A 13,762-nucleotide genomic window follows, 5' to 3' on the forward strand; every position below is an offset into this window, starting at 1 on the left:
TTGAAGCTTTTTAGCAACACTAAGAATCTAAGGAATGAAAACAAGTAATATCAGTATTAACATACTATTAGAGTACCAGAATTCAGGTATAATTGTAGAAATAGTCAATTTTGTGCAAGTATTTGCATTATGCAACTCTGAATGAAATTAGTTCAGATTACAATAAATATATTAATAATGATAAATGAGCCATTTTAATTATTAGGTACATACCTTTACAATATTTTTTATCATGAAACAATATTTTTATTGTTTGACAGATGCGTTGACTGTACAGTCCTATTTGAAACTCTGCAGGATGAACACCAGTGACCTCTGAAGGAAGTCCCGCCCACCGTTCCTCGTCATGGCTGACATTCGATGCTAGGCTAAACTGCACTGACTTCATGCACACTAAGCTTGTAACAATAGTGTGGCGGATGATGGACTAGTCCTGTATCAGTTTCCCTTCCCTGCAGTCGCCATTCCGGTACTTTCTCCTGTTAACAAATGCTACGATCAAACGCAGAGAAAGGCGACTGCTACTGGGCAGCTCGTCATCCGCCGCGCTGTGGTGACAAGTAGAAGTCGTAATGACGTCACGCGTCGAGACGTTCTCCATACGTTGCTAGCTGGCTAAAGACTTCTATAAAACGTGGGACGCCAAGTGGACTAAACTTAGGATGCATTCACACTGCAGCCTAAAGTGACCCAATTTTTTTTTTTTTTTGACGTAATGCGTCCTGTATCTGATCTTTTCATGACAGTCTGAACAGCACAGGTCGGATTCTTTTCGAATGCGACCATATCCGATACTTATCAGATTCAAATGCGACCTAACGTCCAAGTCGCATTCATCCGAACTGAACGTCACTGATACTCAACAAATTCTGCTTCCTGATACGCGCAAGTGGGAAGAAAAACAACCATGATGGACAAAACTGAGGATTAAGTTGTTAATATGCTGCTCCGGATGGACAACAACTTCAAATATGTAAGCTAAGCTCCACCTTTAGCCTCCATGTTTACTTCCGCAAACACTGAACAGTTCTTCTTTTTATGGCGGTTGGCAGAACACTGAAAATGCTGACGCTACTGCGCTTTCAGTTCGTTTGTCCGTTCAGACTGCAGATCACATACAGGTCGCATATGTGAGGCAGTGTGAACGGCCTGGCAAAAAAAAATCCCATTTGACAAAAAAATCGGAATTGGGTCACTTGAGGCTCAAAATTTAGGGTGTGAATGCACTCAAATTCTGTCACACCCTCATCATGTCTTTGTCAAAGCCTGCAGTTCATGTATTGGAGAAATAATTAAATGTTAATGACTTTTGAGAATATTTTTTAAATGTTTTTTGTGGAATCCTTTATGCGGCCCCGCCTCACCCAGACTCTGCGTCCAGCGGCCCCCGGGTAAACTGAGTTTGAGACCCCTGACCTAGAGAATCTCATTAGCATCATATCTAAATTTACTCTAATGGTGGGTTCAGTGTTCCAAGTAATACAACATCTGACTGTAAAAAACACTGAATTTTATTGTACAAGTGGATATAAATTCCGGCATTAAGGAGTGAAGCAGAATTTCCGGGTCATACTTGTGATTTATTTTTTGTACTGATACAATATATTATCAGACGTGAATTTGAGCATCATTTTTTTTAAGTCCAACTATTCCATGTGGCTTGGATGTGAACTCTGACCTTTAGCATGCACAGGGCAGTTGACAATCTGTCTCGGCCTTCAGGCTGAAGAGTTGAGGAGCTGATTATCTAGGTTGCATGCTAGAGGCCTTTTGGTACTCTGACAGGCTAGCTGGGCTGTCTTATATTTTTAATCTTTTTGCTCTGCAGCATATTTTCCCATTCTATGACATACTCCCCCGCACCCCCCGCCCCTGAGAACCTGAAAACATCTTTTTTTGTCCTTTCTCTTGATGTCCACCGTCATACATCTGTCCCTTTAGCGCCAATCTTTCATGTTCATCACATGCACTAAAGATCTTCTTGACCCTAAACTCTCCCAGCTGCTGTACTGGTAGATCCTGAAGCGCATCATTTTCCACAATTTAAGAAGCAGTGAATCCTCAGAGGTCGATGCTTCCCGTCACTGAGGACTACTTTTGTTGTCAAAAATGTGAGTTGAGATCATTAAGCTCACTCACAAGCAACGACTGGTATGAGGTTCCAGGTATTGCAAAACATGCCGTCACTCTGATTGATCAATGAGCAAAGGTTTCACATATGTTCGATCCACACATCTAGCCCATGTCCAGATCTCGATCCAACCCACACCCTTAATATAAACACCATGAGCCTGAATTCTTTCCATTTTAAACATGAGAATATGTTGGCTCTTTAATGAGAAGTGCATGATTCATACTTTTGGACAAAGTCAGTTTCCCTTTGGGGGTTTTCCTTCTCTCATTATCACACATCCCTTTTGGATCCAAGCAAACATCGCTCAGTGCTTTAGAGTTTGAAAACCTTTTTTTTTTTTTTTGAGATAGCTTTAGTGTTCCCCTAGACAAAAAAAGCAGTAACTCTTGACTTCTACAGTTCCAGTATTTTCACAACTGTAGTAGTATTTTCAGGCATTGCAGAGTGAGCCTACAATCCCTTAAACAAGCCTCAATGTTTAACATTTAATTAGTTTGGGTATCTGATGATGATTTCTCTGCCTCTTTGAGGTTTTCAGGTCTTAGAGCAGACCCAGAACAGATCCAGAGTTTAATGCATTCATATTGGCCAGGGAACCTCTGGATCCTCAAGAAGAAGCGTAGAGTGGCACTGAGGTGAAGGGTTCTAAGAGGCTGACCTTCCTTATGGCAGCATTTTGTATCTGATCTCCATCTGCTGCTCTACAGTTGCTATGTTTCACTAGCCTCAAAGCCCAAACATGCAGATTTGAAACGCTTGATTCTGACATTAACAGTGAAAACACTTCATTAGTCAGATAAGTTGATGGGATTTAGCTGGTTTGTCTGTGGTCCAACGATTCCCACCAGCGCCTCCATTCGCCTAAGCCCCAATAGGACGAGTATATTGTGCAGTAAAGCCAAAGATGTGCAGGAGAAAAGACTCAGGAAGTCCCGGGTCTAAAATTGGAGGAAACACCAACCCCAGATGAGTTATCCTTCTATGACTCAACAATAGAATAATAGAACAGTTCACATCGGCAAAGTAGAGTCAGCCAAGAAAAACAGCAGCCCCAAGAGCCCCAAAATAAATATACTCCATGTATATTTTCATCAGTTACACAGGAGACCATGACTTATTTCAACAACCCAAAAAACACTGTGAGCTAATAGTTCATAATCACACACACACACACATGCACACACACACACACACACGAACACACAGCGATTATTGTTCCAACACAGGATCTCTAAACTTTGGAGTCATTTATAATTCCTTCAGACACCGAGATATATACTACAAAATGGTCTTAAGAGTCTACTTTCAAATTTTACATAAATAATCATTAAACTAGTGGTTACATTTTTTGTGTGTGCCCTTTGTAGTAAATTCAAAGGCGATAAGCTCTTATATGATGAAGGAATAATTTTCAAACTCATAGGGCAAATGTTGGAAAACAATCTTTTTTTTTATTTAATAAAGGCCTGGGGACTTTTAAGTTTTACCTCTAACCTGACATTTTTTCCATCAATATTGCCATGTAAACCATTGATCGTCCAATAAATATGTTGTGTACAGATGCAAATGTAATTGTGGAAAAAGTCACAATTACAATTAAATCCTTTGTTCTTGACACTATTGACTGTTCTGAACCTAAGAAAGTCCTGCTCACTGCCTCTAATCATCCAACTGATTGGTTGATTCATTTTTATGTTTCCAAGTAACATGCTTGTAAACAGTCCTGCTCTAGGATTCTTCATGGAATTTCAGGATCAAATATTTGCAGAAAGTTAGGGTTAGGGCAGAGTTTTATGGCGTTTTTACACCTGATGGTCTGGTAGACTTGGTTCAATTGGAGACCAAAGTTCCAATATTTGTTACATATTCAGTTGGAGTGGTTCTCTTTCTCACTGCACTGCGTCAAACAAACCAAACAATTAAAAATACCTGTTCCCTTCCTTGCCTGTGGTGGCGCTGCACTAAGAACCACTGAAGGAAACGACACAAAAACCTCTGAAGAGGACACCGAGTGCTACATCCTTGTTCCCAAAAATGTTGAAAAATATCATCTGAGAAAGAAACCTGGTTCTTAACAATTGTTTTGTTTTTGTTTTTTTATTTTTTAGAATAAACCAATTCCAGAAGCCAAAACTCAACCGGGAATACCTATAGCAAACCAATGTGTTGGAGTAACAATACATTTCTAATCCTTTTCATCTTTTCAAATCAAACTTTGACAAGATTTTTTTAAAGAAATATTTTTTGATTTATTGACTAAAATTGTGTAATCAAATGATGTCAGAAACAAACTGTATTGAAGGTTTCCTTAACCTTCTTCATAACTGTCTTTACCTTTTAGGCATTTCCTCAAAATAGTTCTAGCCAGCCTGCTAATTCTTCTGCTATAGTTCATGAACTTTTGCCCTCTTCTTGAGGCACAGCACAGATTACCAAATCCCCAGAGAGAATTTTCAGCTCCTTAATGCCAGTGTGTGGCCTCCCTACTTCTTCTGTAGACATAACGTTAACTTAAACCCCCTCTTCATATAACTCTGGGTAAGCAGAGGTTCTCATACCGTTCTGCCATACATAAAGACGAAGTAAGCACTTTGCCAGAGCAGGATTGAATTAAGCGATCAGGTGCTCGTATGATTCTGAACACAGTGCAAACAGACTGACAGATACTTGGCCAATCGGCCTGCATGCCGGCCTTAAAGAGAAGGAGAGAGGGAGACATGGAGAGAGCAAAGGAGGAATTGTTGGTGGTAGCGGTGATGCTCTCAGTGCTCTGTACTGCTATTGTGCATCAGTCATTGCTGGAAGCCAAGGCTGTCAGGACAGAGCAGGGTTTCCCCAGAGACCCCAGACTCTCTGCTGGAATGACCAGGAGGAAATTCAGCCTCCGGGAGCGGAGGACGGGTGGACAAAATGCCCATATAGCCAAGACTTCTTACAGAACCTCGAAAAACCGATGAGTAACTTATGGCGGTATCACAGGAAAGGACTGTGACATGAACATTTGATTTGGCTCCAGAGGTATTCACAAGTAACCTGGCAAAAACCAGTCCTTGTACGCATTGCTTTGTTCAGAGGGTCTGGGCCTTTGGCTGAGAAGCGACTGCTTGCTGAAGGCGTGAACTCTGTTAAAGCTCGGAACGATTGGATCTGATTTCACGCAATCGTTAATGTTTTGCCGTAACGTATGTAATGCACCGGCTCGATGAAGCTTACTGGAAATTGCGTGTGCTGTAAACAATTCCATGAGGAGCAGGGCCACGACATCTTTGCCAGAAATAAAATGTCTTAAACATTCTTCTTGCTCCAACTTTAATTATTCAATATTTGGAAGTGTGGCCAACATGGATTGAATGGTATCGTTTACTTTCTCCGCTGTCATTTCCAAACTGCACCCTGCAAATCTTCGGTTTGTTGATTGGCCCGTTTAAAATTCATCTGGAGAAATCTATCCCAATGGAAGAAAGCCCAGAGAAGAACTAAAGGGAGATCAGAATCAAGAAGGATTGTATAGGAAGTCAATGGCCAAACTGATTCACAAGTAATATAAGCTAATACACATTTAAGTCCTGTTTGAGACTTTTATCCAATTTTGTCTGCCAGTACTCAGACCAGGATGAAATTGAACCAAATCAGTGAATTTATCATTTAACATCAGTTTGATGATCTTATCTGAGCTTTCTGAGTCAACCAAACTAGATTACAGTTCTTAAAAGAGAAAGTCACATCTCGTTGGCATGCTCCAAATATTTTACATCCATGGCAGTTGCTGAAAAGCAGGTAGTTTAGTTGTGCACGAAGAACACCATGTTCCACCAGGGTCATGTTCCGCCAGGGTTGCCAAAACAACAGCCAGAAATCTGCCTTTTATGGGGTTAGCACTTTGCTTGAATCTTGAAACTGAGCAGCAGCTGCACAGAACCCGTTTCTTCTTCTACCTGTGTCTTCCAAATCGGCCTCGAAGATGACATGTGAAAACTTCAAACACGTTTATTGCAATATGGGAAACTAGTGCTTGTTGTAACCACAAGGTGGCAGAAAAAAATAAGTTTTAAAAAGTGACCATACTGTACAGCTACAACAATGTTGGAATCAACAACCAACTGTAGCACTTTTAATGATACCAACATTATTTCTGTGTAGTGTCATCTAGAAAGTAATAAATAATGAGCTTGAATATGAACATAACTGTGCAAAGTAATTAACAAAAAGCCACAATTATGAAGTATTGAAAATTTTCTCAGGCTGCACAGAGCAAAGAAAACGCACAATACTGTCCTCTCCCCCACCTGTAGCCGTTTACCTTTCCTCCCAAGAAAGTATATTTAACTCTGTTGAACTGTCCAAATATCCAGCAGGTGCCTTATAATACATATATTAACATATAGTGCTGAAATGTATGTATTTTCCATGAAGAAAAAAATGCATCCAGAAAGATACATTTAGCAGGACAAAAATACTGTACAAGGACATTTAGCAGCAGCTGAACTTCAATATGGATTTAAAGACTGTCGTTTGGCGCCATCTGCTGGCAGAAGCTCTTCACTGAGAAGAGTTTCTCTGTGAGCCTTTCACTAAACTGCACTGCCACCATGTGGCTAAAAATGGAACACACGGAATAATGTCAAGTATATTAAATGCATAATGGAATATATAATCACTTTACAGTTTCCATCTCATTCATCACTAAGGGAGATTTGTAAAACTATTTCCATTCTATCTTTAATATTAACTTGTTCAAAATGTATTTTTTAAAAAAGGTAAAAAAATAAATAAATTAAAAAGTAAATAAATAAGCAATCAAAAATACTGAAACAGTCCTTGCATAAAGGAAGAAATACATATCTAAGTTCTTATTTTCCCAAGCTACTTTTGTTACATTCTCAATATTTCTATACATCATAGTTTGCAATTACTGTCTGTGTTGAACAATTTAAAAATAATTTCTTAGCAGTAAATAACAACTTTAGTCTTTTTTGGGGGCTTTGGACCCATTTAAATCTGAGCTCTTTTTCAAAATCTGCAATACAAAATACAGATTCAGTTAGTGAGTAGTGAGATTTTTATTGCCAATGTCAAAAATAATTTAAATTGGATATTGCACCTTTCACTTCTGACAAAACTGTACACAAAGCAAAGTCCATAGAGATATAAAAGAGAGTAGTTAGAGTGTGGAACAAACTGACTGCCCTAATCTCAATCTGATTTAACAACTTTGGGATGAATTAGTGACTGCAATCCAGACCAAACGGCCAGACATATTTAAAGAGGAGCGGCAAAAGCAGAGAGAAAGATACATTTGAGAGAGAGGCTGCACAGTGGCACAGTTGGTAGAGCTGTTGCCTTGCAGCAAGAAGATTCTGGGTTCAATTCCCAGCCCCGGTCTTTCTGCATGGAGCTTGCATGTTCTCTCTGTGCATGTATGGTACCCCGGTTTCCTCCCACAGTCCAAAAACATGACTGTTAGGTTAATTGGTCTCTCCAAATTGCCCCTAGGTGTGAGTGTATGTGTGCATGATTGTTTGTCCTGTGTGTCTCTGTGTTGCCCTGCGACAGACTGGCGACCTGTCCAGGGTGACCCCGCCGCTCGCCCGGAACGTTAGCTGGAGATGGGCACCAGCAATCCTCCCGACCCCACTAAGGGACAAAGGTGTAAAGAAAATGGACGGAAGGACGGCAAAAGCAGAGGAGGTGGATTAGCGGAGCTTGCTAACTGATGATGTCATCCAAGATTTGCTACTGTGGAAAATCCTCTGTGCTGGCCAGATATCGAGTCTTCAGTCAGAGGCTTCAGATTCATTGCAAGACGGACTGCTACTGGACGGCCCCTCATGCTCACAGCACCTCCGTCCACAATGGATTAGATGATATGAGTTACCACAACATTTAATTTCCCTTTGGGATAAATAAATAAAGTATTTTTGAATTAAACTAAGCTTGCTCCTTCTGGAGGTTTTTGCGTTGCTGCATGTGATCCAAACTCCTGCTGTTCCTGAAGCAGCGCGGCGGCTTTGCCCAGAGAGGCTGGACCAGGCTGGAGGCCTGCGAGTGACAGTGATCTCCCCGTGGCTCATTTCATCAAACGCGGGGGTACGCAGGGGCATTTCAGCCCACTTGCTCACACAAAACACGCCACCCGGCTCCTCAAGAAAAGACCCGAGGAAATCCGGAACACTTCATTACAGCTGTCAGCGAGACGCTTTAATTTAGAGATCAATTTCCAACCCTGACCTGATCTCCTCGCAGTCTGCACACAATCACCCCTCTGCTGGCGCTGGAGATAAATTTCAAAAGGCTGGAAATGGGCTCATAACAAGCTCGCAGAAGTCAATCTCTGAAAACATTAGACGACACAATAACAATCCATGAAATGCATGAGAGCTCTATTGATTTAGACAGACAGGGAAGATAAACCAGCAACTGGCCTGAGCTCTAGGAATCCATCAGCAGCTTCTAACACACGCAAGTGTGTGTGTGTGTGTGTGTGTGTGTGTGTGTGTGTGCGTGTGTGTGTGTGTGTGGCTCCACTGAAAGATGAGCCAATTCTTTCTCCTTTAACCTCATTCATTTTTCTGTCACCTAAGAAGCTAAGTTCTCTCCTCTGGTTACCATGACAATTTCCCATTCGACACAGAGAGCTCTGGCATGCCTAACGAGCCCAAGGACGTGCAAGCCCGTCCAAAATAACGTGACACTCTGCTGCTTTGGCACAGAAATAAAAACGACTTTTATTATTAGAATAAATGAACAGTTTGTAGTTCAGGCAGTATTTTATCTTTTTAACATTGGATATACATTTCTAGGTTGTGCTCATAAGTTAAATTTTTTTTGGGTGGAGGCAGTATTATGGTATGGGAAAATATCTCTCTACGGTCATCTGCCTGAAAAATAATAATACTATGTAATATCTACGCAGGGCTGGCCCAACGTTAAGCAGACGGTTACAGCCCCCAAGCGCACCAAGCCATCATGATAAAAACATATATATTTCATATATACATTTCAAATAATTTAGAATAATACAAGCTAAACACAATTCTATAAGGAAAAAACATTTCTATATTATTTTTATAGTTGCTACACAAATAATTGTTAGTCTAATCCTGAAATTGACTGCTGCCACTCTTGGGGGAAAGTAAATTTAGTGTTTATCTGCTGATGTGTTCAAATAGTTATAATATGGCACACTTAAATACCACTTTGCATTTTAAAATCCATTTTCTTTCTCTTTTTTTGGTTTGCTAGTCCTGTAAGGTTAAAATCAAAAGTCATAACAGCACTGGTGTGACGTAGGCTAATTACAAATGATGCTAATGATAGTAGGTATGCCTCACACAGAATGGCTTAGGAATCATAAAGCATTCGGTGTTGGTATAATGGAGCCCAAATAAAAATCTGCTTAGGGCCCCAAAAAGGCTTGGACTGGCTCTGCATGTATGCTTGAGCAAAAAGGGGGAGAAAAAAAAAACGCCTAAAGTTAGAAAAACTATGAGCTTCTAGTGCTGCGCTCACCAGTCAGTGTGCTGATCATCAACCACCAGCAGGATCTTGGGTTTGCGCACCGCAGGCTTGGCGGGCTGACCGCCTCCAGCAGAAGCAACCTCAGTTGCCGCCGTTCCAGCTGACTTGGCGTGTGCAGCGGCGGCGACGTTCTGGGCCATCTGGGCACTCTTCACCACGCTGGAAAAAGAGCTGAGGAAGCTCCCCGAACCCGCTGCTGAGGCCGGGTTCGGGCCTGAACCCAAGGCCGAACCTGAACTCAAAGCCGAGCCTGAGCCTGGGGTCTGGCTCGGGAGGCTGGGGGGCTGACGCCTCTCGGTGGCCGGGGAGGCAGGAGATGAAATGGATGATCCGGGCGGGGCTGGCCTCTGCAGATCCATCATGTAGCCATTAGGCAGGTTGGCCACGAAGCTGCTGTCAGACAGGCGCCGGCGAAGGTAGTTCATGACGACGGGCTGGTGGGTCGGTCAGGCCAGAGGAGGTCAGGGGAGGAACAGAAATCCTACAGAACGACACACACACACAGCGGCTCTGTTTACAGCCAACCCCGGTGAGCACGAAATTCAGTTTAACAATACTGAGGTCGCCAATTCTCATTTTAAAACCTGGTGATTGTTTTTGTCGAGTATATTTAAAGTATTCAAAAGAAAATGCAGTCCAGGAACCTAAAATAGGCTAGCTAGCCGTAATGCTACATCGCAAGGTATTAGCTGGTGCTGGCAAAGCAGCCAATCGAGGAGGGAGCGCCATTTATTTTCCTTGGCAGTGATTGGCTGGACAGAGCTGAGGTAGACGGTAAATGTTAACTTTCTGCTGTGGTGCCAAGACGGTGATGAGGGCATAATTAGTGTTTGAACTATCAAAATAGCCAGCTATTAACTGCCAGTGCTTGTAAATAAATTTAGGACCTATATCTCGTCAGAACGAGAAAGTTAAAACGAGAAAACCTTCCCGTCATAACAATTTGCAAAACATGTAAAAATGGGAAACTCTTGTTTTCTAAACAAGAAACTTGTCGGTTGGAAGTTTACTTTTACAGTCAGGATTTGTTGAAAAGTCACAGGGTCTCACACTCCCTTTCGTCTAGATTAGCGGTTCTCAACGTGGGCGGTACCGCCCCCCAGGGGGCGTTCAGAGGACGGCAGGGGGCGCTGGCGGACATTTTTACAAAAGGGGGGCGCTGGGATTCCTTTGGGGGGCGTTTGGTCGAAGGTAAACTTTACACCTTAAAATGCACAACAATACCAGTTTAGACTTGGAGCAACTTAGTAAAACTGTATTGTGTAACATTAAATCATGCTTGGCTGCAACTGTATCGATGGCAGCTCTTCTTCTTCTTCTTCTTCTTCTTCTCCTTCTGTTCAGTGTTTGTTAGCTTCTGTTAGCTTCTTGGCGCAGCTCCGTTCTCCTGCTACTGGTAGCTAAAATCACGATACCCTCACTTTGTATCCCTCTGAAAAATTAACCCATTTAAATAAAGAAATCCCTCCATGGTGACACCACGATAGAGAGCATTCATTTTACAGCGTTAACACCGGAGCTGTAAGTGGTCCGGTATGAAACGGGGTGATAGAACAACACAGCACTTTTAAATTTCAATAATCAGAATGCAGAAATTGTTTCCGTTGTTTTAAAATGTTTATATCAGTCTGCCTTTTCCCCATCGATGCGCTTCCCGACCGCCCTGCACCTTAGGGGTTAAAAAAAAAAAAAAGACGCGCACATTGCGCAAAACTCTGAAACATGAGAAGCGGACAAAAAAAGGAGCGACGAACTAGATGTGAATTATGGCATAAAAACAGAGAATCCGACGCTGAACAGTGAAAAATCAATACATGATGTGAAACACATGATGATTAGGCGGCGCAGCAGGTGATGAAATTACTGATGGTCAATAAACGATAAAATAAATGTAGCAACAGAAAAGAAACTAAAGTGGACATAGCAATAAACCAAGAGAGGATAATACTAATCAAATGAAACTAAATGGAAATGAATGAAGAACAAAACGGGAGAATAAACTAACAAACTAAAGTAAATACAGAGGAATAAACTTGTATGGCAAGACCTTTCGATCAATACTTAATACAGAGGACTATATGGCAAGAATAAACAGACACTATTTCCAGATAAAAGGTAAAATAATATTGTTGAAATGTCATGGGTTTGTTGAGGCCATATCCAATACTGAGAATAAATATATCTTAAAGAACTGATCACTTATTTATGTTTTTAATTAAATTTGATATATTTATTTCTTCAATATTATTTTTCATGTCAGTGTTAATGTCATGAGGCTGATGACTCCATGACACTTTCAATTTTACTCATTAGGATTTAAGAACCAGATTTGTTCTTTGTAATTTCTGTCCAGTAAAACTATTAATCTATAATCAATAGACATGTCTATATAAAGATATAATCCATGTTTCTGTCTCATATTTTGTATGGCATTAAAAGGATCTAGAACTTTGTTTTTCAACTGAAAGCTCTGGTTTGCACAATAAATGCCATGTGGGTGAAGTTTTATGGATGATACTCTGATGTCCCATTCTCCTGAAGGCAGCACAGAGCTGCACCACCAGAAACTGACAAACACTGAAGAGAAGAAGAGCTATGATTAATGTAGTTACAGTTCTATCCATGTTTTAATGTTGCAGAGCTCAGTCGTTTTGCAAATTGTTCAAAGTTTAAACTGGCATGTTGTACATCTTTTATCTGGTCATTTTGTGGAATATTTAACAACTAGAAAATGGCACAAAATAAGAATATATTTTCCACTCTGGCTGCTGTTAGATCTACCAATTTTAATTCGAATGTTTGTTGCATTTTTCGTAGACGCCTGTGAAAATAATTTCTATTCCCATGGCTTTTATGTTCTCTGGGAAATTATTTTTGATGATAAATACAGAAACAAGCATAAAAATCAAAACATCTACAATAGTGATAGTAATATTAATGATAAAAATAATAGTCAGTGTAAAGTAGCCTGCAAATTCTTGGGTGGGGGGCGGTGAGGGACCTGGATAAGGGCTAGGGAGGCGCTGGCCCAAAAAAGGTTGAGAAACACTGAGCTAGATAATGTCTAAAAATCCCAAGAGGTTAGCCTTTTTAATATTACAACTTTACTCATTTGAAAAAGATATTTTGGTTTTAAAGATATATAAATATCATGGTAATGTGTTTTCTTAATCTCATTAAAACAATGTTTTTTTGTTTAAAGGAGAATTTTGGTAAAGTATACCAATTCCTAAAGATAACTATTTCAGACCTATATGCTAAAGCTACATTAGAATGATTAAGTTTTGACTTTTTGACCAGTTTCCCTTCTTTGTGCTCGGCTCTGCGGCACACTGTGTCTGTGAAGACGGTTTCTCCCAAAGATCCAGCTCCAGTTAGTGAAGGCGTCCCGTCTCTCACCATCAGGCTGCCCTCAGCGGTTCTTCGGTCCTAGCTTCAACAATTCGACATGACGTGGAATCTGCTCATCTGTGTGAACGCGCTGCCAAATAATTCAGTGACACAGAAGTGATAACGCGGAGCCGGGTGAGATCCGCAGCGATGTTCTTTATAAAGCGTAGAGTTCATATGGAAAGATGTAGTTACATAACATCTGTGATGCAGAGGAGAATCTGGAGCAGATTAGTGAGAACTACAGTGACGCTAACAGAGGGAAAGAAGGAACCTTTACACCTGATTAAAACTGAGCTGCTGTTTTCAAAGACATGGCGTCTCCTCTGGGTTTTGTGCTTAAAGACGGAGGAGGAACTTGGATAGCAGCAGAAGCTGGACGAGATAATGGGGGTCAAGTATTAAATCATCATGACAAGTTAATCACCACCAGTTAATTGTTTGATAAGAGCGACTCGAACCTCATCGTCTACAGACTGGAGACAGAAATCTCTGGGTAAAAGGTTGGAGCACACCTTCCTTTCAGTGATGGATGTAGTGTACAACATGGCCGCCTCTTAACGCCACGTCTTCTGGTGATTGGGGGAATAAACTCTTTCAGGTTTCTCCACCATATCTTTGTTTTATGAAGATCTGCCCAGCATCACAAAAATTAGAATCGTTTCCATCCTGATGGCGAGTCACAGCAAAACCAGCCTGTTCCAAAGTAATCCACACCAT

General features: G+C 41.0%; 1 protein-coding gene across 2 annotated transcripts in view; it reads right to left on the reverse strand.

The window, feature by feature from the left end:
- syn3 (synapsin III) overlaps positions 1-13,762 on the reverse strand; it is a 114,801-nt gene that overhangs the window by 92,028 nt on the left and 9,011 nt on the right. For both annotated transcript variants that reach the window (XM_008401472.2, XM_008401473.3), the window contains exon 2: positions 9,644-10,133. In XM_008401472.2, coding sequence (XP_008399694.1) covers positions 9,644-10,077 — 434 coding nt within the window. In that variant the 5' untranslated portion in view covers positions 10,078-10,133. The remainder of the gene's footprint in view (positions 1-9,643; positions 10,134-13,762) is intronic.

This window comes from Poecilia reticulata, chromosome 23 (genome assembly GCF_904066995.2).
Source record: "Poecilia reticulata chromosome 23, P_reticulata-male-v2, whole genome shotgun sequence".
NCBI classification, from domain to species: Eukaryota; Metazoa; Chordata; class Actinopteri; order Cyprinodontiformes; family Poeciliidae; genus Poecilia; species Poecilia reticulata.